The 25,569-nt window shown below is 41.4% G+C and overlaps 2 protein-coding genes across 5 annotated transcripts; both read right to left on the reverse strand.

Annotated features, from left to right (window-relative positions):
* Nucleotides 1-1,165: 1,165 nt before the first annotated feature.
* LOC128753571 (sushi domain-containing protein 2-like) lies at nt 1,166-10,860 on the reverse strand. Of its 2 annotated transcripts, XM_053855362.1 has the most exons (16): nt 10,368-10,858; nt 9,845-10,043; nt 9,533-9,684; nt 8,652-8,819; nt 8,417-8,588; nt 8,150-8,351; nt 7,464-7,549; nt 7,111-7,379; nt 6,910-7,044; nt 5,442-5,597; nt 5,019-5,267; nt 4,687-4,870; nt 3,608-3,702; nt 3,345-3,524; nt 1,904-1,997; nt 1,166-1,832 (listed from the first exon to the last, which is right to left on the reverse strand). In XM_053855362.1, the coding sequence occupies exons 1-16, from the start codon at nt 10,426-10,428 to the stop codon at nt 1,796-1,798; spliced, it is 2,439 nt and encodes an 812-aa protein (XP_053711337.1). In that variant the 5' UTR covers nt 10,429-10,858; the 3' UTR covers nt 1,166-1,795. The 2 variants fall into 2 exon arrangements, with proteins under 2 accessions (XP_053711337.1, XP_053711330.1); XM_053855355.1 differs by having other exon boundaries at nt 6,910-7,379; nt 10,368-10,860.
* Nucleotides 10,861-11,177: 317 nt separating this feature from the next.
* On the reverse strand, nt 11,178-23,884 carry myo1hb (myosin IHb). Of its 3 annotated transcripts, XM_053855332.1 has the most exons (32): nt 23,793-23,884; nt 21,362-21,523; nt 21,143-21,258; nt 20,334-20,532; nt 20,184-20,264; nt 19,943-20,122; nt 19,750-19,848; nt 19,567-19,683; nt 19,428-19,499; nt 19,243-19,362; nt 18,126-18,193; nt 17,953-18,058; nt 17,801-17,881; nt 17,638-17,729; nt 17,472-17,566; nt 17,331-17,377; nt 16,416-16,496; nt 15,994-16,099; nt 15,590-15,707; nt 15,403-15,516; nt 15,118-15,194; nt 14,974-15,042; nt 14,377-14,461; nt 14,151-14,313; nt 13,997-14,080; nt 13,752-13,845; nt 13,624-13,679; nt 13,419-13,554; nt 13,285-13,355; nt 11,813-11,910; nt 11,638-11,737; nt 11,178-11,577 (listed from the first exon to the last, which is right to left on the reverse strand). In XM_053855332.1, exons 1-32 carry the CDS (start codon nt 23,859-23,861, stop codon nt 11,551-11,553), a joined length of 3,183 nt encoding a protein of 1,060 aa, XP_053711307.1. In that variant the 5' UTR covers nt 23,862-23,884; the 3' UTR covers nt 11,178-11,550. The 3 variants fall into 3 exon arrangements, with proteins under 3 accessions (XP_053711307.1, XP_053711320.1, XP_053711314.1); XM_053855345.1 differs by lacking the exon at nt 23,793-23,884 and adding an exon at nt 22,096-22,122 and having other exon boundaries at nt 11,178-11,737; XM_053855339.1 differs by lacking the exon at nt 20,184-20,264 and having other exon boundaries at nt 11,178-11,737.
* Between the last annotated feature and the right edge of the window lie 1,685 nt (nt 23,885-25,569).

Here is a 25,569-nt window from a genome sequence, read left to right on the forward strand (position 1 = left end):
TAAACAGCATTTTTAACCTTAATAAAAACAAACAGAAAAATCTAGTATGGGAGGGACGCAGAAGACTGAGTTGTTGACTGAGAGTCTAATGCGGTCGACGGTTGGTGTGGAATTTTGTTCAGGATTCTTCACATTTGGCTGTGAAATCATGACGCCAGGGAATAAATCACTGCCAGAGAGGGCTGCTATTTAATATGCTGGTGTTACATTGTTGATGTATATGTGATCATCAATATGAAACTAAACTCTTTTCTGTTTTTGTGACTCATTCTTTTGTGACAGCTATGCGTGCTCTGGTGTCAGTACTGATCCTGGACATATGTTGAATAGAATAGACTTTTAGTACCAATACAAAGTAGAATGACTGTGGAGCCAGAGTTAGGAAGCCAGAGTGCATAGATATCCAAAGAAGTAAAATAAAAATAGCGCACGGAGCGATGTTTTAGGTGCGATTTGAAGAGCTGAGTAGGTCTTTTGTTAAAAACACAAAACACATCACATTTGCCAGACAGCACAGACTTCACTTTGCCATTTAACTTTGTGCTGTTATTATCAATGTGTTTAATTTAGTGGTGGGACTTTAACAAGTTAATAACGATTAATTAATTACAACATTATTACGCTTAATTAATTACACATTTTTTTAAAAATTTAATTAAATTTAATTTAATGGAACTGTTTGCTCTCCAGACAACAGGGAACCTTTGTCAGTGCAGGAGTTCCTGGTCCACTGATCCCACTGATGCACAAGACACGTGGCAGCTAGGATGATAACAACAACAACAAACATGGATTTGGTTCAGGGATGTTTTTCACTACACAATGGCCAGGGATTCCACTACTCTGAATGTACTTGAAATTCTTATACAGATATTTTCAAGACATTAAAAGAGCTTTAGTTTAAATAAGTTGATATAAAAACTTGAATATAGCCACCATCCTGATTTATTGTGCCATTGTCAAACTGATGCAAAATAAACAATATTCTGTTGTTTAAATGTATGTATGCGTCCATCAGTTGATTCAGTAATATACCAGATTCATTCAAATGAAAAAATGTGGCTTCTTGTGGCAAATATTCTTAAATTGTATTCCATTAAATTGTGATTATTTGAGATTCATTAATCACAAATTGTCTGATTTTTTTTTTTATTCGAATCCCACCCCTAGTTTAATTACATTGTTCAGCCGCAATAACAGAGAGAGGTGAGACACAAAGGCCCAAAAATAAATTGTAATAAAATTGTTCAGAAACACATGAATCAAACAAGAAGGAAAGCAAGTGTCAGGCCAAACACTTCACATCAGTCAGAGGCTCAGTCTGATTGTTGAGTGTTGGAATTCCCGGAGTGGGTTACAGATTGTGACAGCATAAGCACAATGACCAAGACAGGTTGTGTAAAAACATACTGTCGAAATCCAAATAAATAAGGCCACAGCAACATATTTAAAACATCAAATGACACGCTCATGGTTAGCACACGCTGCTGAGTAAACAAAAGTTAAATCAATGGTGAGATTGAATGCAAATGTTTTCAATGCAATGAATAAAGAGCCAAGAGCTCGACAGATGACTGCCTCAACACAACACAATAATATTAACTGTGTTCACAATAGAGGAGTGTAGGGGAGGAAAACATGGTCCTCTGATTTGTCCTCATGAATCACCAACATTCTCCTGAAAGTGGAAAGATGACTTAAGAGGTTTTACAAAGTTTTGCGTTCTTTGATTGACACGTGGATAAGTTAAGAAGTACAAAATCCGTAGTCTCTTGACAGCGATGTAGACTTGTGTCTAGAAGGCGCTGATGTCAGAGTGCCCTGATCTGTTCCTGAAAAATGCAATAAATTAATGAACAAAATCATATCAAATATTTCAAGAGGCTATGTGATTAAAACCTACTTGTTCTTTTTGGAGTGAAGGATGAGCATTGTTATGAGTAAAATCAGCGCCGCAGCTCCAATGACTGTGCCAGCTATGATTCCTGGGATGTTGTCTGAAACAAGACAAAGTGATACAGTCACATCTCATCACCTGTGTTGTGGTACTTGACAAAAGGATAAACAAAGGTGTGAAAAAGGGGTTGTGCCCATTTGACTTTTGGTGTAAAGTGTGTCACTCTCTCAGAACAAACAAATGTGAATATGAGTAAAATACAACAAGTAAACACATTTTAAATGAAGGGCTTTTTAAAAAATCCAAACCTACATGGTCCTGGGTGAAGAAGTGATTGGCCCCTAAACCTGCAGTCAACAACCTTTTTAAGGTTGTGCCACCGCATCTCAGTAGGACTCATGTTAGATCTTCAGCCAATCAGAACTGGACCTGTCGGGGTGTTTTGGATCAATGTCCAGCTGCAGCTCCCAAACAGCTGACCTGACATTATCCTTTTTTTTGGTAGACAGCAAAATTAATGGCACAGTTTATCATAGTCTTCAGACAGCAGATTGATTCAACTGATGTGTTGAAAGCCTGCACCACTCCGGCCACTTTGAAGACCCATGGTCTTGTGGATTATTACTATGTTCTCAGGTACGAATCACTCCAGCATTAACAGTGTCTGAACTCAGAGATTTTTGCAGAGTCTCTCCCTCATGATGGCGTCATGAACACTAACCCTACACGGTTCAAGTGAGGCCTGCAGTTCTTTGGACGTTGTTGTTGGGTCCTTCATGACCTTTTGCTGAGCCGTTGTTGCACTCATGGGGTTATTTTGGCCGGCCACTCCGAGGAAGGTTCACCGCCGTTCCACGTTTTGGCCATACCACATGGATAATGTCTGGAAATGACCCGAATGGGCTGTTTTTTCAGACTCATGTGGCATTGGACTGAGAGTGGTGGGCGTTCATGTACACACCACACTCTCCACGCTGAGATTGAGTTTTGTGTCACTGCCCAAGCGCAGCCCGCATGTCATGCAAACATGAGGCCAAAGGTTCAAAAACATCTTTATAACCTTTAATGGACCGATTTACCGAATTACTTTCTGATTTCTGGAGGATTTTTCTTTGGTCTATTTACTTCGTCACATCCTATTTAAGTTTTTGGATTGAGCGCAGGTGTGAAAGTAATCCAGCCTGGGTTTGGCTAGAGGAATTGATCATCTGTGCTCCTGATGTCTGAAAGACCAAGTAGATTGGGATTTTTTTCCCCTGAATGATAAAAAAAATCTCTGCCATTTTTGTCTTAGATTTGAACTTGTTTGACAACCCTAAACATTCTGTGTGTGACCAACTTGTTTCAAAACAAGAAATCAGGAAGCGGAAAAACATGTTTTCACACCACTGTGTGTGGTCATTGAACTCCAGTTATTTCTTCCGTTTAAAAAAAAGGGTCTTCATACTGGGTTCGGTGCATGAGGTCTCTTCGCCGGACCACTGGCCGCTCATCAGACAAACCCGCTCTGCAGCTCCGCTGAGTGTGTAGCCGTTATTGCAGGAAAATGTAACTTTAGCTCCTTGTACGTAAGTTGTCCCTTGTTTCTTCCCGTTTGTTGGTGGTGAAAGCCAACCGCACGCCGCCACTGCGCAAAATGAAAAACGTAAAATAACACGAGTTCTCACTGGTCAATGAAGCAATGCAAATCTGTGACAAATAAAGACTCACCGGGCTTCAGGTCGCGCACAAGAGAGCTGTGACTCTGAAAGGACACCCTTGTTGCGTTGCCTAGTTTTGGACTCCGACCAACCAGAATGTCATACCTGTAGTTCATGAGACAAAATTAGAGAATTACCACCTGACATGGTATTTAAAAGCTGCTCTTCTCAGTTTTATGTACCACCCCAACACGTTCGCACACTCTCTTTATTGCAAAGATAAGTCTCCTGCAGTAAGTGACATCACAGACAGCAGGTGACATCATTCGACCCTTTGCCAGTGCCAGTAATCTTGCCATCCCATAATGCATAACTGCAATAAAAAGTGAAGCAAAAGTGAAGTGAATGGTGCACTTGGGATAATATAGGAACATATTTTTGTGGCTTATACAGTATATGCCAGAGGTGGGCAATTAAATTTCCCGAAGGGCCACATTAGAAACTGTGGGGCCATCATCAAAAGAAAGACAGCGATGACTGCAAAATATGATGGAAAAATGTCCAAAGTATGCACTTAAGTAACAAGGACAAAATGAACCTAAGAAATGTAACGAAGGAAATTGAGATGAAATGTAAGTAAGGAAATTAAGAAGTGTAAATATGCCATGAAACCAATGAAATATTTCATTTTATATTACTTAGTTTGAATATAAATCAGCTATGGATCAGACGTTCAAGATAAAAATACAATTTATTTCAAAATATATTTTCAGTGTTCCTTAAATGTGTTTTGAGGAACAAGAAAAACACTAAAATGGCCGATGAAAAGAAGACAATTTTACTCTTAAAACAAGAACATGCTACGTTTACTGCTGGAGTGGTGATGGTGACTAAAAAAGAAAGAACAAAAAAGAAGAAAAAAATTAGCACATAATAGTTATAGGTTCAGTCTGACGTCAACGGGCCACAAAAATACAGGCATCAGGCCGCATATGGCCCTGAGCCGCACTTTTCCCAGGTCTGGTACCAACGCTTTCAAAATGGCTTGTTCAGGACAACACTTTGCTGTTCTTTGTGTGTCATGTTTAAATCTGCTCCCATTCATTGTCTATCACGAACATAAGACGTCGCTGTGTTTGGTCAACGTACTTGCAGAACTGATAGCCCTCTCCGGAGCAAATGTCGGCTACCTGGTTGACCAGTGGATCATCAGGGCTGTCCGTGGCAAAGAACTCCGGGATGAAAGAAGGATCATGTCTGGGTGAGTGATAGTATGTGTCCAATAAATATTCGGTATCATACGTGAACAAGGCAGATTCATTAGATATGGCCCCTGTCAAAAAAAAAAGAAAGTGGTCAGAGGGAACATGGCTTTGGTTTTACCTTCACAGCTACAAACAGATGAGGACGATGAAGCCATTTGCAAAGCAGTCGGAAATGTCTCCATGCTGATTCAAATATGTAAAAAATAAACTCCTTACAGCCTTTTCCAAAGTTGAATAGGGCCTCTGGATTGCTTAGATTGGTCACAAGCTCGCCGTTACTCAAAAGCAGATCGTCCTCAGCCACTCCGTTCATGTTCCCTAGCAGTCCTCGGGTGGTGCCCTTAAATTCCTCTGGCAGGAGCACAGTGGTCGTCATGGTCCCCTCTCTCAGTCGTAACTCCACTCCAGCTCCCGACGGGAACATGACGGTCACATTGGATGATGTCGGAGAGAACACAAACACACCTGGAAATAGAAGGTCGGTCACACATTTGGACTGGGGCACACATATTAGCCATCGATAAAATAATTCACTTGAAAAATGGAATAAAATTGTGAATAAAATAATCTAAATTGTAACCCACTGGCTTTGTATAGAGAGGTTAACGTGGCTTTACACAACTTAAACTAGCACTTCACCATGCATGTCCATCCATTGCTGCTCCGCAAAGGAAAGACTTTTCTGATTCCTCAGAACTTCAAGTCCAACCTGACTGCTGGTTAACCGAACCTCGATGACGTCAGAGGAGGCTTCTTTCATGGCTACGGATGATAACTTGGTGGCATTTATCGACCCTGTGAGCACAAAAAGGGAAACAGTTCACCACTGATAGGGAAAACGTGTTGTTAGAGATAAGAGTCAGTTTTATTGTGCAGGTACCAGGTAGAGAAATGCAGACAGAAGCACAAACTCATCATATTTAGAGTGAAGTGCAAAGGTGATGTCTTTACATGACCTGAAGATAGGACAGAATGAACTACAGCATATGCAAAGTGGGCTACACTGGCGAAGTATCTGCTCCAACTTTCTCTTTTTCTTCATCAGAATCAGTAAATTGCTTTTTGTTACAACCACAACTCAAAATAAAAGAGTAAAGAAGAAACAGAGGGGTAGGTAACATGGAATGTTACTCAAACAAACATGCAAAATAAAAATAAGAACCATCTAAACAGTATTTACAGTGTATTCACGTATAAAAATAAAGACATAATAACCAACTGTATCTTCTTCACATCCTCCTGTATCACACCCATACATCTAAATGCTTGTCTCCCTCTCCTTCTTTTACTTGCATTGACATCCACAAACATTGTCAGTCCAACATATGACTTTTCTCTCCACATCAGGTGGTTATTCTCAGAAGCTGCTTCCCCAACACAGCTATCAAAACAATTCACTTCTTGTTAACATTGAAAGTGTTCCCACACAGGCTATTTCCCAATCCTCCCTTGAGCCCTTTTTTCTCATTGGATGCACAACCAAAATTCCTGCCTGAAGCCCATTGCTCTCAGTATTTTAAAGGTGGGACTAGAGGAGCCAATCTGAGTCAACACAGAGCTCTGGAAACTCAGTTCCCAGATGAAAAAATGTTTGAAGTATAAACTGTATGAGAAAGATTCCACTGATGCAGCGCATATGGAATTGTAGTCAAATATCAATAGACATTCTGGGGCCAACACTCTCGCCTTGCAGCAAGACAGTAGCAGGTCGATTCCCGGGTTGGACTGGTGGCCTTACTGCATGGAGTTTGTATGTTCTCCCCGTGTGCACGTGGGTTTTCTCTGGGTTCGCCAGTTTCCTCCCACAGTCCAAAGACATGCGTGTGTGTGTGTGTGCCCTGCGATGGACTGGCGACCTGCCCAGGCCGTATTCCTGCCTCTCGCCCAGTGACTGCTGGGATAGGCTCCAGCCCTCCCCTGACTAAGCGGTGGTTAACTGATGATGTATGTGATAGACATTGTGAAAGTACTATTTGATTACATTGTATGCTTGTTGTTAATAGAAACTAAGGGCGGAGGATTCTTAATTTTTAAAACAGAATTTCATAACAAGACATTCACTGCCTACAGATTCAGTTTTTCTGGTAGAAAAAGAGGTGTATCTCACCGCTCACAGGCTCCGTTCGAGCCTGGATAAACAGTTGCTGCTGCGTCGCGCTCACTAAAGTGTATTCTCCTTTGCCGTTGAAAGAGTAGCTGACACCGTCAAAGGTGATGAAGTGAGGATCTCCAAAAACCACAGCTGATCCAAACAGCAAAAAGACTTTAGGCAAACTTTGAATCGTACATGAAAAGGGGACGGTCAGACCTGAGCTTGGAGACTGGTACCGCCTGCAGTCGCTGGACGGACGGTGCGTGAAGTAGTAGCTGCAATTGTCGGACCAGAGGCAGCAGTAGTAGAAGCTGAGAACGTCATACACCCAATGAGACTCTCCTGGGATTCGTGGTGGTCTCTTGTAGGGAGGGGAACCCCAATCATGTCCCCTGTCTGGAGTGCTGCCCCCAATGGAGTCTCCAGTCAGGATCTGAGCGCCAGTGCTGTCGTAGCAACACTGCTGTCCAGCACCGTAAGATGGACTGAGAGAAAGAAAATAAAAATACCTCCTTGGCCACATGCAAAGCTCCTAATCCAGAAGCTCAATATTGAAAGAGTTGTCTCACCTGGCTTGTATGGCTCTCACACAGTGAACACTTCCTGGGTGGTAGGTACAGACACTGCCCTTCTCCATATCACAGCCATAGTCCGTCTAGAGACAAACAAACACAGTAGTTGAGCAGGGATATGGCCTCCTGATCAATTTACCACCCGTGCATGAAGGCCAAAAATAACACTGCTGAACTTTTGACTCATGTTTCAGATAAAGAAGGAATCTGTTGGTTCTCCAATTACAAGGGCTTGGAGCAGATTAGCAGTGAGCATCAAGCACAGATAGCAGGAACAGTAAAACACCATAAACTTAAGTGTTAAAAGTTAAGTGACGCTGAGGACCGACGTTATCTGAAGAATGCTTGTTTTTGAATTCAGAAATCCATGATCAGTATCTGTGCCACACGGAGATGAATTTGACTACAACACAAACGCAGTGCACATTTCATTTTCACGCTTCACTATGGTAAACAAAAATGAGGCAGGTTGCGATAGATAACTTGATATCCACTGGTTGGAGTTCCAGCTCTTCCGCAGTCTCATTGACAGTGAGATTAAAGAAAACAAAATTGGCCTGAACACTAACAACAATGACATATAGGTTTGTCATAGTTCAATATGGGCAACAGGTTCATGTTTAGGTGACATGATATGGCAAGTCTTTGCTCAATAACATGTGGGTATTTCATTCTTTACTCACATGGAACCTTCCTGTGTCTGCCCGGGCCTGTGCCAAAGTGCATGGACAGTCGATGATCTCGTCCAGGAAATTTGGCAGCTGTCTCTCCAGAGTGTCCCAGGTCAAACATTTCTCCATGGCCCACACTGCAGAATTGTTTCGGAACCTCTCCTCCAGATGCCAGGCGAGAGCATGGTCTTCTGTCCATGCTGCCTGGACATTCCTCAAAACACACAGCAGACCTGGTTAGCCACCTGCCTCGATCTGCCTTGCGTTCATTTTACCTACCAGATACCATCCATGTTGCCGCTGGGGCTGACACGCACTGAGCCCAGTTCCCAGTCTTTGAAACTGGGCGCAGGTTTGGGTAAAAAGCTGAAGGACCCTGTGTTGGGTTGATCTTTGGCCAGAGAATATAGATACTCCCACTTTCCTTCCCATTGATCAGAGTATGGCTGACCTATTGAGACACATTTTTAGATTTTGTTGCTGGCCAGCAGTCACCTGGCGTGTCCCCACTCACCAGTCTCTCTGTAGCCCCACAGCTCAACATTTACTCTGTCTGCTTTGACCAAAGCCGTGCTCCACGTCATCTCCAGACTTCCACCAACATTTGGAGTGCCATAGTACTGCCACTTTGTGGAGTTCACCAAAACAGCCTTGAATTTGGAGTCTAACTTGCCCGTATGCACTGTCAAAATAAACCACAGAAAGATTGATGCAATTGCCATGTTTCGTTTCTCTTGCCCTTTTATTTTGTTATTTCCTGTGTTCCTGTATCGTTTCGTTCTCGTTCTTCAGCGTCACAGCAGCGCAGCTGGATCACATTCCGCTGATCAGACTCCACTGATTTCTACACCTGGGTTCCAGTCTGCGCTGCCAGATGGTTGCTTCGCATCCTCACAGTAAACTCTCTCTCATACTCCTGTTTATATATTTCTGCCGCCTCCTTAGTTGGTTCTCTTCGTTCCTTTTAATGCTTTCTCGCTTCTCTCAAATAGATTGTGTGTGAGTGCTTTGTTTAACTCACCCTTTTTTTACTCTCGTCATTGTGTGTGTGCGTGTGTAATTCCACCGCAAGCGCTTTCTGTTTGTTGGGCATCGTGAGTTAATTTCTGAGTGTGTTTGCATTGTCCCCATTAGTTAGGCTTCACTATAGTTCGCCTCTTTTCTGTTTCAGGTTTTTCACCTTGAGTGTATTTCCTGTTCCGTGTTCTGGTGTCGGTGCCCTTGGTTCTCCGTTCCTGTTCGTCTTTTGTGTTCTCACGTAATTGCTTATAAACCTTGTTAAATCTACCCTCAAACTCCTGAGTCTGTCAACTTGCAACAATCCAGTAACTGGGCCTGATCCCACAGACAGCCATGAGCGCAATGTTCCACATCAACTTCAGCGGAATCCTTTACCTGACAGCCACGTCCCATCCCTGTTGAAGGTTGTTCCGTTATCTGAGGACACTTGCAAAGAAATCCATCCCGTTTCGTACAACAAGGGGGAAATGCAGTGCCCCCTACTGGCTTCATCCACATACCCCATCGTGTCAGTGTGATTGTTAAACCTGGAATACATAAGTTGCAGTTATTTTGCGCGGGTTTTTACATGGCTTGACATGAAAAGGTTTTCAGTGAGTAGTGTTTTTTTTTTCTGGGGGGAAGGAGTCTATCTGCTTAACACTAATTTTCTAATTTTCAGTGTTAGTTTGTGCATGGGATTCTTACCTGCATACTACCTGGGAACCTTTATCGAACCTTGCATTTTCAACGATAATATCTGTTCCTCCCAAAATAGAACCGGAGTATGGCGATACATCAATGCAGTATTCTTTAAGGTCGGAGCAGCACCTCTTCAGTGACACGCATGTCGGGTGGCACGAACACACGTCTAATACCTTCCCACAGTTTCTCTCACACGTATTCCCTGTAAAATATCAAAATGAAGGTGATTCAGCCCAGTGAAAGAATGACTTTCAACTGTTGAATGATGAATGAATGATTCCTAAACTGTGTTTGATATTTGTGAAAGCGGATTACATTTATATTCAGTTGAGCTAAACTGTGTTCTGGATGAAGTTTAACATGTGTTGAACGAAAAAAATCAAATGAGATTTATTTGTGTGCTTGTTGTTTAAGTAAGTTATTGTTTTTAAAATGTTTTAACAATATGTGTGATTTATGATCATGTTAATTACCCAATATAAATAGACACATTTGTAACATAAAAAGCCAAAACACGAACACTTACCCGACGCCCTGCCAATAAACGACACAAAGAACAGAAGTATCAGCGCTCGAGTTCCGTCCATGTTGATGGTCTGAAGTGTCAGAGAACTGCAGCTCCTCAGCTCTCACACTCAGCATTTTCCAACTCTGGCCGGTTGATTACTTTCTATCAATCATATACCAGGAGATTTTATAGCACAAAATCATTAGCTGTTGAAACCCAGATGGGGTCAACATCCAAGTGCAGCAGTGGAGGACCGTGGGTACACAGTGGCTGTTTAAATAGCCACGATTTCGGATCCCCTGTTTCACGCTGGGCCTCACCAGCGATTATTCATCACAGAGTTGGAAGGCTTCAGATGGACCGTTCACTTTTGTGTGACTGAAACACACAATAGTCTCACTGGCGTCAGTAAATTAGCATATCAAAGCAATGAAAAGAAGCAGCAATAGAAAGCGAATACAAATGCATACACAAAAAAATGCCAGAATAATTTACTTCATCCTCATATTTACTCATTTCCATTTGTAATAGTCCAGCAAAGGTAAAAGATATTGAACATTTGGAAGGATTAAACGTATGACAGATAAAATTCTGGAGGACCTCAGCTTAATATGTAGGAAGACCTTTTTAAAAAGACATTTTAAAATGTAAATCACCAGATAAGTTGCTTTAAGAGTTCCTTGCTATAGTGGGAGCAAATGGGAAACTGAGTCAAAGCTGTTCATGCTGCCTGTGTGTTTACCTGTACACTGTGTCTGGGATTTAAAGAGGATTCAAATCAAGTACTGAAACAAGGAGGTATTGCAAAGTGTATTTATTTAAAGCAGGTTTAACTTGCACATATATGGGATTGATCTGAAGCTACCGCAGGTAAAGAAAAAAGGCAGATACTGTCATGTTCTCACAGTCCTTTCAAAAGCTAGTCACACATTTAGTACAGGCTCGTAATGGGACATGGTTGAAGAGTTTTCAAGTACAATGTTGTGGCTCTGAATCTGGAACATGTTTTCATTTGATTTTATTCAAAACAAGTGCTTTTAGTCGGAGAAGATCAGTGCATGGATAGAGCCTCCTGAATATATCCGGGAAGAAGTGAGAACTCACATTCACACTGTTTTGTTGGCAGTGTTGTATAAAACAATGTAGAACACACTAAATTGTAAAGTCACAGATCAACGAAAGTGGTTCTTGTCAGCCATGATTATCTGGACTTGGCTCTTCTTGATTCCTGGCAAATAAAAGTTTGTTACTGAACTTCTCATCAGTGGTCGGTGAATCGCCCACTAACCACTGTTAAATGGCCGTTCTTTGCCCTGTAGACCACAGACTCCTGCCCACTCTTAAAGTCCACAAAGCCTTCTCTTCCTGGTTCGATGTCGAAGCGCGCACTGCACATCAACACACGACAGTTTCACTTCGTAAAAGGGGAAGACACTGAAACATTTGCTACATGAAGACACTACCTGCCCTGGACCACGGTGATGAAGTTCTGCTTGTTGGCAATATAACAGAGTTTAGTCAAGGCCTCGAACAGGTACTCGCACTGCAGAACCAGATCCCCCTGAGAGACACAAGCCCCTGGTGATCAGATAAGGCCACTTTCCATGTCACTGTCCAGATCGAGGAGCTTCAGGCTTTGGTTCTTTCATTATTCGTGTTGCCATATTTTACCTCAGATACCAGACATGGTTGTCAAGGCCTGACTCAGGGTCAACATGCAGGTCTTTGACACACATTTTAACCTTCACATAATATATATTTTTTTCATATTCTTTTCACTTTTCATGACCTGAGGTCAGGTGGTGTTTATCTTTCAGTGAGTTTGCTGGCAAAACAAATGTAAACATATTTCAATAAACCTTTCTGAAAATGATAATGGGACACAGAACAAATGGTTGCATTTTGGTGGTGTTCTGGATTACCATCTGGATCATTGAATCATCTGTCACTGCAGAAGGAGCTGCGAAATTAGCTTACTGTGTGTGATGTGTGAGCAAGTCCTGAGAGCTGCTGCCACCTGCTGTCCTACTGAACTCATTGCAATCAAAAGTTGTTTTTTCATATAGATAAAATTAGCTAATAAATTAATTAGGGCCACAATACTGGGTAAGAAAAGTCTAAATTTGGGTGGAGATGAGTGCCTCTTGAGTGCTTTTGTTATTATTAGCAATAATATTACCAATAATAGTACAGTTATTATCACTGGTACTATTTTTATTATCGAAAAGACTATGTGCACCGTGGCACTTGTTGCATAAGAGGACTTTTTTTTACTTTGTCCTTTATTTTCATAATAATCTTCCAGTTATTTCTCTCAACATTAGTGAGACCTTATAGTCTACTAACCAATGTTCCCTCCAAGCAGCGCGCGTGCGCAATTGCACACAGCTGATACGACGTCAGCGCACAAAAATATAGTATATAGTGTAAATTCAGACTACAGGGCTTCTTCCTCAGTCTCACTGTTCCATGAGAAGGGATGTTTGAGAGGGGATAAATATTTGTAAAAGTTGCTTGAAGTTCTTTGATATCCAGCGCCCTTAATGGTGAAATGTGACTTCAATGATTATAGTTAGTTTTTGTATTGTATATATATATTGTGTATTCATATATATACACATATATATATAACATATTCGTTCTACTCGTGTGTGTGTGTACATATATATATATATATATACACGAATGTGTAAAGAATCTATACAATTCAAAGACAATTGAAAGCTTTTATTTTTTTAATTTTAAATGTCACTCATGTTCCATTCCTCAATGTGAATTGTGCAAATTGTAAATACTATAATAGTCCAGCTGACCCCTGAGAGAGTTTGTGTGTTTGCTCAGAGACATGAAAAATTAGAGGCAATATTGCTTCTGACCAACCTTGTCAAGCTTCAACAGTTCAATTCTTATGTAAATGTGAGACTCCTCAGTTTACCTTTTGCTTGTTGTCCTCACATGACACATGAAGGATCAAGAAGTTGTCATTCAAGTTGCTCACAGACACACCTGGGAAAGAAAAGAATTCACACATCACATGGTTCACTTTTACTCAAACTCCTCCACCCAGACCTTGCATCGAGGTGTAATCTATCCGCTGTTTGATTTTGGCTTCTTCGACCAGATAGGCAGCATCGTGGGTGAAGATGAGTTGCCTCACACGAGGCCTGAAGCCCTTCCTGTCATACTTCACCACTGGAACACTGTACTGTTGTCGTATTCATTCAGAGAGCACAGATGAGAGAGATGCAGACACTCAGCTGAAATATGAGCTCACCTTGATGTTCTTGTGACGAATCATCTGAAGCACTTTGATGTTTATGTCCTCGGCACCTGCAAATCCGTCATTCTTAATCTAGTGAGAGTTTAACTGGAAAATGAGCGTGGTGTGTTTAAATGCCTCGCCTATTCTGGTGTCCACAAAAGGGCTGCACACACTGAGAGGATAGTTCTCCTTCTTTCCTTTGAACATGGCGCTGGTCTGGAGCTTCAAGTGCAGCTGAGATCAAAGGAGACAGGAAACTTGAAGGTCCTGCTGCTAATTATTTAGTTTTCATTTTTCATCATGGTTGTTTAAGATCATGTGATTTACAATCGGTCACCATAGATCTGCAGCTAAATAAACGACTACAGGGAAACAACTTTTGTACCTGAGCTTTTCTCTGTGGTGATATCTCTCTGACGTACTTCTGTGCCAGGTGCCGCACATACAGCCTCTTCAGCAGAGTGGATGCCTTTAACAAGTCACGTTTGAGTGGGGTGACGATCTGTGTGCCACACACACGTGTGTGTTTTACAACTCACCTCTTGCACGATCGGCGGTGGAGTCAGCCACGAGTCCATTTCCAGCACTGTCTGTGGAAGATTGTCCTTTAACCGAGCCAGGTAGTTCTGTCTCACGTACATCAGGTATTCCATGTTTTCGACACACCCAGGCTGATTTCTGGTCATGAAACCTTTGATAAACCTGGAGATGATCCAGACAGTGAAAAGGGGGCCTTCACATTCCAAATGACTCAAGCTTACGTACTTCTTGATGACTTTGACAGCCCATGCTCTTTTCTCGCGCTCTTTTCTGGCCATGATGCCTCTCCAGCAGTTCTCAATTTTAGTAGCTGTGAAAAAAAACAAAAACAAATTGTTTGGTCTTAATATTGACCTGATATGTAGCTGTCATTTTATGTATTCTGTGACTGTACATGCAGAAAAAAATGTCAGTAAAAATGTTTCTAAACATTTTAAAGCGCTTTTGAACAATGCATGTAAAATAAAGTGAGCTTTGGTCCTGAACATAAATGGGGCAACAATACTGGGTAAGAAAAGTCTAAATGCGGGTGGAAATGAGTGCCTTTTGAGTGCTTTTATTACTGTTATTTATATCCATAATAGCAATAATAATAAGGCAAACCAGACAAAACCCTGGCACAACCTAATTTTTAAAGCATTTTTGAACAATGCATGCAAAAACAAATGCTTCTGTCTGAGCTTTGGTCCTGAACATTATCTTCACCATATTTTTCTTTACATTTTACAATACAATAGTAAACACACACACAAAAAAATGAAATAAAATACAAATCTTAGCTCACATAAATGCTAACCAGCTGGTGGGAATTTAAACACTGACCGGCTTCTTTCTGCTTATGGAAGTCTTCTTTCACTCTGTAGCCTTTGTACTTGGCCTGAATCCTTGTTGCTGAAATTGGAGGTTGCAGACGACATCGGGTTTAGCGTCATCTTTAACATCCTTTCTGGAGACACGGCTGCTCACCCAGTTGATGTTTGCAGACTTGAAAGGCATCCTCAGTCGCAAAAAGAGTTCTTGGATGGCGAATGAAGATTTTGGTTCTTTGGGGAAAAATACAAAAATGCTTATTTGCCAGCATGAAGAGGTGAGAAATTGTTTTAATACAGGAACAACAAAATGTTTCAGTGACCATTGCGATACTGACGGGATTATTTACACAACATAATGAGAAATAAAAAAAATAATAATTGTAATATTACCCACAAGATAAATAAATCTGGTGTTTTAGATCTGTATTGAACACCTCACCTGCCCATCTTGTACTCATCGGGCTTGTACCCCAGATGCTTGATCAGACACTTCACCCCTTCAGCTGCCGTGCCCTTCCAGTTGGGCCATGTATCTGGACAGAGAGGCTTGTACCTGAGCACAGACGATGAGGACAGTGAAGTTACAGGAGGGTTCAGTCCATGTTTAAATCTGTGAGTTTAGCCACCTCTGGAGGAAGAACTCATATCTGCGGCGATATGCAAAGCCGGCTCTTCTGACCCTGAGGTGTTCCATCAATCCCAGGTACTTCACCTGATGCCTCACCAGCACATCATCGAAGCGCCCTGAGGGGGCGCAACAGATTCAATCACAAGCCAACATTACTTGTAGAAAGAAAATAATGATTCGACTGTGCAAAAAATGCATTTCCACTCACATATTGCCTGTTTAATAAAAAAAAAAAAAAAAAAAAACACAAGGGCTGTATACAATAAGATAAGAAAGTCTTTATCAGTTTGCAAGCTGGGAAATATTGAATTTTAGCAGCAAAGTGGAGAAATAAATAAATAAAACAATAAAGAAATAAATAAAATTTAAAAACATAGTCATGGGAACGTTTCAGAACCTCACCTGGTTGTTTGGCTTCATTGGGTTTGATGCAGCGAACATACCACGGCTCTTTGGTCATTAAAATGTCTGTCAAACCCACAAGACTGCTCTTGAACTGAGTCACCACCTGAAGGTGCAATCATACACTATGAGTTATTCTATCGATCTCTCTGTTCAACGTTAGTGATGGAACATTATCAGGGTTCTAGCGTAAAGTTATAGCTCCGCTGCCTCTCACTGGTTTTACATGAGGTGTGACCATTAGACAGCGAGGCTCTCACCACTTACCAGATCTCACTACAATATCCTCAAGATACCTGAGATCCCGGAGCACTTGCCAGGGATTAGGGGATTAGAGAGACACAAGAACCTTTGTCTAGTACTAGTACTTTTGTGGGTGTGTGTGGCATTTTTCACTCATTCTTCCACTGAAGTTATCGTACAGTTTCAGGCCGCTTCTTGCTGTCTGGCTCCGTGGATGGGAAACAATGTTGGACGATGGGGTTTTTGGACTGTCTCATGACCTTAGCAAACACAAATCAGACAAGAACAAAAGTGAATCATATCAATGAACTTCTTACTCTTAAAGAGTATCGGGGTTTTTTTCCTCACTCACTTTCATCAGATCAGAAATGAAACTCTTAAAAACACTAATTTTCACATTCCTTGCGCCCCATGCAGATGATTACATACAAGTCGCATCATACATTATTTGTTCATGTTCATTAAAAATGTAATTTAGTTTCACCACCCACAACATTCAGTCAGTAGTTAATCACCTAGAAGCTTTTGCAGTGAAATGCATTAGAAAAAGAGCATGGTGGGATTAGGGCCACACATGTTGACCAGGTTCTTCATCTTGGGCTGGAGAGATCTCTAAGAAGTATTCTGAGCAAGCAACAGGACGTTCATAATGTTATTTTTCTTTTGTAGTTTTGCGAAGAAATACAACTACATGAATGAATATTAGGAAAAGATGTTTTGGGTGAGGTCAGGAGTCCATTTTGGGACTCTAAGCACAGACAAATAGTTAACCTTGCAAGGGAAAGTTGTGAGTATGCAGAAGTGAAATCCATGGCTGGCGCACCAGAGAAACATTGTAAAAGCCAGTAGACCATTGAGTTGGTGATGGGTTTCTGCTGCGTGAGACGGAATCTCGAGGGTTTGTGTCGAGATTTTGCAATGAACAACACCCTCCTGCTATAATGAATGTCTTCATTCTCACACACTTTCCCGCACAGTGAACGCTTTTCATCAAGAACAGAAAATACCTCTGAGAAACTGCACGTTATTTTGCTGAGGACAATTCAAGAAATGTACCAAACTAACTAAGAAAAAACAGTAAAGCAGAGAATTACCTCTTTACCATTTCTGTACAGGAGATCATTGTTTTTGTCCAGGAATCCTGAAAGTAGAGCTACAATCACTCTCTGCAAAGATGTTGTGAATAAGTAAATAAGGATGTGTGAGGGTTTATGAAAAATAAAGTTGCCTCGGACCTACAACACAGTAGGTGACCTCTCCGGCATAGTGCAGCAGTCGGAAATCTCCTCGCTCCAGAGTTTTCCTTGTTTTCTGATCAGCAAGTTTGTGTCTACAAGATGAAAAGTCAGTCGAGTCGTGTATCGCTCATCGAGCCTATCTCTGCGGCAATCTGACACCCACGTAATAAAATGAGGATGGCCACCAATCTTTTCCTCCATCTTTTCCAGTAAAGTGAGATCCGTGGCCTCTCCGGGACGTAAACATTCCTCGTCCTGCAGGGAGAGCGCGTCAATAATTCACCGGTGCATGTCAGACGATTCCTGTCAGGTTGCATGACACGTACCAGCAAAGAGATGATTCCTCGGTGTTTCTCTTCCACAAGATCACAGATGATTTTGTTGTTGAAATATGGCACTGGTTCCCACTGTGTCACAACAGCATTTCACAGTCTCTCCAAAGAGGGATTTCTGCCTGACAACTGACGCCATACGGTACCTCGATCCCTTCCATCTCATACTCCTCTTGCTCAGACTTCAGGGTCAGCTGGATGAAAAGCTGCTGCAGCTTCTCATTGCAGTAATTGATGCAGAACTGCTCGAAGCTAAAACACATCAGATAGAGTCAGTCACTTCTGAAACGTATGGTCATCGATGAGATATGTACTTTACCTGTTTACGTTGAAGACCTCAAACCCATAGATGTCCAGCAGACCGATGACCGTTTTCCTGGAAGAATCCTGAGAATGTTTCAAGATAAATTTGAAGGAAATGTACTCCCTCTTTTTTTTAATGTCCTAAACATATCTGGCTTACAATTAATGAATTACTCTAAGAATGACCATCAATATTTATTATTAATGTTATTCCTAATATATTTTTTTATATATTTACAATTCACGTAAACCTTCAACATTACACCAAGAGGAGTATTAGCCCACAAAAGCACATTCACTCATTGTATCTCACAGTCTAGTCATCGTTTTTCAAGCAATCAACCAAGGTGAGGAGATCACATGGATTCACTGACATTGTTTGTTTGCGCTGATCTGTCCGTCAGTCAAAGCAGCGCTGCTGTGGTGCGCGGCGCTCCTCTTCCCTCACACTCACAGCCAAGAAGCCGCTCACATGCGCAACTTCCAGCTGTTTTTAAACCTGATGCGCCTCTAACTTGACCACACACTTTCACCACAGAAGCACGGAGGGAGGGATCCTGGTCGGACCCACGATGCCAAAGACTGTCTGCAGCGCAGAGCTAACAGAGCTAACAGCTAACGTGACGTCTCACTTCAAAACTTTATTGATACTCATGGACTGTCAAAGTTTGCTTTGTGGTTTAAAAGTTGGCGAAAAACTAAATGCACAACAAAATAAATGTGCTCCAAAATGTAAAGAGAGAAAGAACAATTGTTTTTATGAAGCAAGTTCATGCAAGGATTTGTCTGGAAACTCAAAACTACAATACAATGATGCAAAATAGAAGTGATAAAATCCAAACAATTATTTAAAGTAAGTAAGTAAAATAAATAAATCATGATATATTTTTCCATATTGCCAGCCCATTTCTGGACACATTTGAAACAAATACATTTTCTGCAATTTGTTTTTGTTTTTTACAAATGAATATGGATTTTCTATAGGACTTTAAGCACAAGTGTGCTTTGGCCGAGGTTCCTTTGGTGGTGTGACCCAGGATTTTTTCAATGAGCCAAGGGTGCCGTGGCTAGAAAAAGGCTGAAAAACACTGGTCTAGTCCACTCATGGGTCACATATTAGAGGATATATTCACCTTGTTTGCCAACGACTCATTGACCTTGTTGACAAGCCAGTTGAAGGTGCGGCCATAGATGGCTTTGGCAAGAGCATCTCTGGCGTAGACCGCGTGATCCACCGAGAAGGGACTTAACACCTTTACAAAAGAAAAAAGTTTGACTTTCAAACTATTTTGGGGTTGTTTTTTTTTAATGCAGGCACCTCTTCTGCTTTGGCTTCAATCTTCCGATGAGTCAAACCTTGCTGTAGCACCTGAGTGGGAATCCCCAGCAGCTGTGGATTGTTGCATTTGATTCATCAGCAACATTAAAACAACACAATTTCATAGTTTGCTTCTCACCTTCGATAGCCAGTGGATCTCCTGGTTGTTGTTGTGGAGGCTCGCGTATCCTCGAGCATCTGCCTCAAACCTCATATTTCCCAGGTGAAGTACGCTGGCGATGATTCCAAAGAGTTGCTGCCCAAAGAGAGATCTGGGGTACTCCACGAAACATCAGATGATGCTGCATGTTTGTATTCTTACCTCAATGTCACTTTCTCCAAACTCAATGACAGAAAGAGCTTTCCGTACTGTCTTCCAGTCAGCTCTATCATTTATAGAGCTAACTTTGGCACAGTCACCCTGAAGGAGATGACAGTGCGCGTCTGAGTTTTAAAACAACCAAACACTGAATCGAGACTCACAGCTGATGTTTAACAGTTTAACAGAGTCAGACCTGGACCAGGTATTTGTAGCGCTGGCAGTTCCGGTCCAGGCCCAGCCACCGCAGGAGCTCCTCCTCCCCACCCTCCACCAGCTGATAGAAGATATGAAAGTTCCTCTCTCCGTGGTTCTGATGGACCACACGGGACTTCTCGAGAAGGTAGCTGAGAATGTGACCTCCAACTGCTCCACCCTGCAGGGGAAAGACACGCCATAAAACTATCCCTGAATCTGGCTTGCCTTTGAGTGGTCACCTGGTGGTCAAACTGGATGTCCATGTATTTTCCAAAGCGGCTTGAGTTGTCATTCTTTAGGGTTTTGGCATTTCCAAAAGCCTGTCATTTTGCAGTCAATGTCAGTGTAAACAGTGGCAGTTGAGACTATCAGCATGACCTTTCACTGACCTCAAGCACTGGGTTGGAGAGCAGCAGTCTGTCTCTGATGTTGTTCAGCAGTTTGGTACTTGGACAGCTGACAGCATAGAACTGAAGGATTTTCTTGGAGGCCTCGGTTTTGCCAGCCCCACTCTCTCCAGAGATCAGGATGAAGTGGTTGTTGAACTCAGACAGCATGGTGCGAAAGACATTGTCCGCCAGTGCATAACTGAAATGGCAGCCATTGTTCAGATTTCAGCCATCAGCTTCAAGTTGTTTGGTTTTTATTTATCTGATATTTATGCAGTAATGTGCCTGCAGTCCACCATATTTTTTTACACAAATACCTCAAAACCCATACTCACCCACCCCTTTTTATAAATATGTAGAAAAAGAATTCACCACATATCTAAGTCTAAAGGTTTCTGTTCTAAAATTATGAAGTCAACATGACTCATTGTGAATCTACATTCAGACTAACAAACTGTGCTCAGAATTATGCTATAATGCAGGGAATTAAGTCTAAAAAAAATAAAGCAGAAGTGAGGAAATGTTTAACACATCAAAATGAAAAAGAAGTAGTTGAAATAAAATTATGAAAATACGAAATAAAGCAAATCATAGATCAATGAAAATGAATCATGGAAATATTCCAACAGTAAAGGATGAGTTTGTGCTTTTACGGTGCCTTCACTATGGCTGGATAGTTGCAGCAAAACGCCTCTCCTCTACATGAGAGGTAAGTCTCCATTACCTCACAAATGATAGGCAAGTATCGCATGCTCAGAACAAATAGAAATGATCAGCCGGTAACATCTACTATGAAGTAATGGTCTCACATGTGAGGAGGCAGTTCAAAGAAGTTCACTCCCATATAAGTATCCATTTGCTTCTTGCTGTAGTTGTCAAGGTCTTTATATGGATTGACTGACACCAGGAGTGTCCCAATGTAGGTCTGCGAAGAGAAAGAAGAGGGAGAGGCTCAGGTGTCTCCCTATTATACATGATATATCTTTTTTTAATCGAAGAGTGATGGGACTCCTGGAAATGTCACTCACGTAGATCAGATTCTCATGGAAGCGTTTCCTCAGGTTGTCCAGAAAGGCACTCTCACTTGTGTATGCGTCCAAGAGAACGAAATCCTGAATGCCCACCCGATCGCGAGCGGTGAGGGAGGCCTCCATGTTCCTCAGAATCCGGTTACACCTCTCCTCCAGACTCTGGGACAGAACAGGTTATCGATGCAGGTCACTGTGGCTGCCTTCCCAGACTGTTTTTCTCCAGCTCATGTTTTCTGCGTCCTGTTTTCTTCACATTATCTGCTTTGGTTGTCATCAGTTCCACAAACCTTTCCCTGCATGTGTGGGACTTCCACACGCAGCGGCCTTGGCAACATCCCTTATGGTGAGTCTTATCTACTCAGCTTCCTGGAGAGACATCTTTCAAACATGACATGCCGAGGAAGCTAGTATTCCACCTACAGTTTGAGCACTATTCACATTGATCACATTCAACTTCATATGAGCTGTAATTACACAAGGAGTCTTGGAACGCCAATCCAGTTTCTGGCTGAGGATTAACAGCGGATTGAAAATGTCCCAGGTAAAATAATCCGCCATGCACTTTAATTACAAAGTGCCATTCGGTATCAAACTTCAGCAGTTCCGCTCTCTTTAATTCCAAGTTGACTTGTCATCAACTCGGTAACTGATACTGATACTACACGGCAAGTCCGCTGACGCTACTCTTCCTAAGCAACATGGTTAGACAGGATCAGGAGCAGTTCACCTACCGTGCAGGTCTCTGATGTGCGTGCCACTGAAACCTTTCTCAAATGAACATCTGGTTTTACAGCAGGGAAGGAAGCGCCCACAGATACTGATAGAGAAGCTCAAATTGGACTTCCTTTGATAGGAAACTATAAATATGGACTCAGTGCTGCAACGGAAATCAGGATCTAACTTATTATATACTGAGATTTAAGCCTCAAATACTCAACAATATTCTACCCGACATTTAAACCAATGATCTGTTTGAACTAAATCTGACTCTCGGATTCATGTGCTCCAAAACAGCTTGACACTTTTGTCAAGTCACTGTCCAGAACGCCACAGCACCGACACCAGCTGCAGATGGCTCTGTCCCTTAAAAGTTATTTTGAGCGATCTTGTTCAAGAGTTCAAAACACAGGTTACAGGCAAGCCACTAATTCTGTGTAGAATCCAAAACATTTGTCCCAGTGTTGGTGGGATAAAGGGTGGTAAATACATGAATGTGTTCTCCCTCTTTCAAGAACAGGTTGAAGGCACAAAACACTGAGGGCTGGTTTCGAGTTTTCGAGTTTGAGTATCTTAAACCAGCGACTTAATGATTGAACTGTGATCACTGCTGTGACGTTTGACATAAGTATTTGCAGTGGTGATTCATGAATATTAATGATCTCGATGTTTCCTTTTGTTCAATTTTTGGAGTCATGATAAGAAAATAAGAGAAGGTTTAAAAACACAGCTCCTTGTCAACGAAAAGCCTTGTCCAAGTAGAAGCCAGGACTCTGAGACAATCGGAAGAGTAGAGAACTATCCACTCACCATCTGCGTTTAAATGACATTTTGATGCATAAGCAAAGCAGGAAGTCTAGCCTACCCAGAGACAATTATCCGAGAGGTCCCCCATTGTTCCCTTCTATCCAGAAAGGCCCAGGATCCAGTTACGGCGTGGCAAAGTGGCAGTTAGCCTTATGAAAGAGATAGCGCTCCTCGTGGTCCTCTGATTGACAAGTCGCATCACCCAGGGCAACGCACATTTAGGGGCTGCAGGTGTCTTTCGGAAACCTGACCTTCACAGACCTGATCACAACAAATATATTACCTCTTATTGGACCACTGTGAGCATATTGTTTCTGTCCATTGTTTGTTGTTGAGCTATTTTTACTTCCGTAACACCATTATAAACTAGCTTTTAAAATGAATGTACATCTGGAAAATGAAGGAAATAATTACACTGAAGCAGTTATTAGCAATTAGCATGCTGCTCGCGAACCCAACTTATTAAAGTCAACATTTTACTTCTTATTTGAGTTGCTGTTCTTCACAAAACTCATCACTATGGAGTTACATGCGTACCATTGCTTGACTTACAGCTCTGCCGTTAGCTTGTGCTGTTTGCAAATGTAAATGTAGATTTTAGCATAGGATCCCAGCAGCTAATTGATGAGAAGCTAGCAGGGTAGCGTGTCACACATTCAGATGTATTAGGTTGTACACTTGAACTACCTTTTTATGTATGCAATAAAAGTATTTAAATAGGTGGGGGTTAAAATTACATATGTCATAAATGTGGTTAAAATAAATTGTACGAAAATGTATCAACATCGAAGAATGTCATAGGTCATTACTTGAGTTACTTTGAAATGTTGCTAAGATTTTGAGCCAGAAGAGGAAAAAAAAAAAAATTAATGATCATAAAATGCAAAAGAAAAAAACTTCATACCTCTTTCACCTCCAAGTCCTTGTGAGTCATGGTAAAATCTCTTTGTCCAGAATATTTGCCAGTTCTCATACCAACATCTTTCTGCGATGAAATTCTTCTGTCCTACTTGCTGGCTGTCCAGTGGATCTGAGGAGAGGAGGAGGAGGAGGAGGAGGAGGAGGGTGATGCAGCGTGTGCTGGCTGTGACCATGTACTGTAGGTAATGTGGCTGTAATGAGACGTGTGGCTCTACTGGTTAAACATTCATGGAGTCCTGGCAGCGCAGAAACCATTCATTCACTACTACTGATCAGCATAGAAGAATGTGTCAGATGTCTGTCATGAATGTATTGTCACTGTTTGCAGCAGCATATTCATTATATTCATTTGAAATTAGAAAGTTACATTTTTGTGAGTGGGAATTAGATGCAGTGTGGTTGTGTTGTGGCAGCTCATGTAGTTCATCAGACTTCCAAAATAATGCAATTTCTATCCCCAAGATTTCATAAAATCACACATCTTCAGTCAATATTCACATCTATTTCATGAAACTCCTTCATATACAGGTATATACCATTGTCATTTTCTCCAATTTCCTTACAAAAGAGCCTGTCCTCACAAGGTTTAGAGGGTTAAAAGTAAAATTAGTAAGTATTATAAGTAGGTGCTAGTTTGATTCAGAGTCCTGGTTAAGGTTAGCCACTTCTTTTGGATAGTTAGGTTTAGGGGGAGAGGCTGGGGGAAGTGCGATGTCAATGAAATAGCGAAACAGCGAATAGCGTTTGGCTCAGTGTGTGCGTAGGTGTGTGTGTGTGTTTAAGCATCTATCCAAGTGAGGTCCAATTTTGGGAAAACACACCTTAATGGGGCCCTTTTGCCAGCCAGACCCCACAAGGTCAAGTCTCAATTTGAGGATGAGGGATTCAAACTACTTGGTCATTATAACGGAGTTTAAATTCGGTTTAGAGTCATGGATGCAGGTTTAGGGTGAGAGGCTGGGGAAAGCATCATGGCAATGAGTGGACCCCACAATGATGTGTGCGTGCAAAAGTGTGTCTTGACAGTTGTGTGTGCACACAAAGAGGTGGAAACTGGATATTCTGTCCTCACCACAAATTTAAGACACACATATTCCGTTACTGATCTTTGATTAGGCAGATGCATTTCAGGCTCATGAATAAAGCTTTAAAAAAAACTCAGCTTTTTTGGCGTCTCAAGTGCACATATGAAGAATTACCAGCTCCAAACAGGATAGTATCCAACTTGAGAGATGAATTTTGAGTGACATTTACTCCAATGTTTTGATTGGACTCATTGATGTTGGCTTCTTGTTACGTCTGTTTAAAATTTAAAAACACTCTTCCTGTACAGGGCAACAAGAGCGTCTAACATTACTGGCCAATCACAACGAACAGTGAGTAAGTTAAGATTGGACGCTTTAGAAAAAAGTTTTTAAAAAATCTAATTAATTAGAGAATTTGTGATGAATTAATCTCAATTAATTCCAGTTAAATGGTATAAAAATATTTGCCTCAAGAAGCCACAGTTTTCAGTTGGAATGAATTTGGTATATGACTGAATCAAATGATGGAGCCATACATACATTTAAACAACAAAATATTGTTTATTTTGCATCAGTTTGACAATAGCACAATAAATCACGACGGTGTCTATATTCAAGTTTTTATATCACCTTTAAACTAAAGCTCTTTTAAAGTCTTGAAAATATGTGTGTAAGAATTTCAGTGTTGTAAGAATTTCAAGTACATTCAGAGTAATGGAAACCCTGGCCATTGTG

The sequence above is a fragment of the Synchiropus splendidus genome, chromosome 1 (genome assembly GCF_027744825.2).
Source record: "Synchiropus splendidus isolate RoL2022-P1 chromosome 1, RoL_Sspl_1.0, whole genome shotgun sequence".
NCBI lineage: Eukaryota > Metazoa > Chordata > Actinopteri > Syngnathiformes > Callionymidae > Synchiropus > Synchiropus splendidus.

Excerpts from the sequence above, each read along its gene's own strand:
- LOC128753571 (XM_053855355.1), bottom strand. The coding sequence starts at position 10,428 with ATGGACGGAACTCGAGCGCTGATACTTCTGTTCTTTGTGTCGTTTATT. Across the intron at positions 10,044-10,367 it reads GTTTATTGGCAGGGCGTCGG|GGAATACGTGTGAGAGAAAC; the intron begins GTAAGTGTTCGT and ends GATATTTTACAG. Across the intron at positions 1,998-3,344 it reads GACCTCATGCACCGAACCCA|ACAACATCCCAGGAATCATA; the intron begins GTATGAAGACCC and ends GTCTTGTTTCAG.
- myo1hb (XM_053855332.1), bottom strand. The coding sequence starts at position 23,861 with ATGAGAACTGGCAAATATTCTGGACAAAGAGATTTTACCATGACTCAC. Across the intron at positions 18,059-18,125 it reads GAGGTCTTCAACGTAAACAG|CTTCGAGCAGTTCTGCATCA; the intron begins GTAAAGTACATA and ends GATGTGTTTTAG. Across the intron at positions 17,567-17,637 it reads GGCCATCCTCATTTTATTAC|ACACAAACTTGCTGATCAGA; the intron begins GTGGGTGTCAGA and ends TTCATCTTGTAG.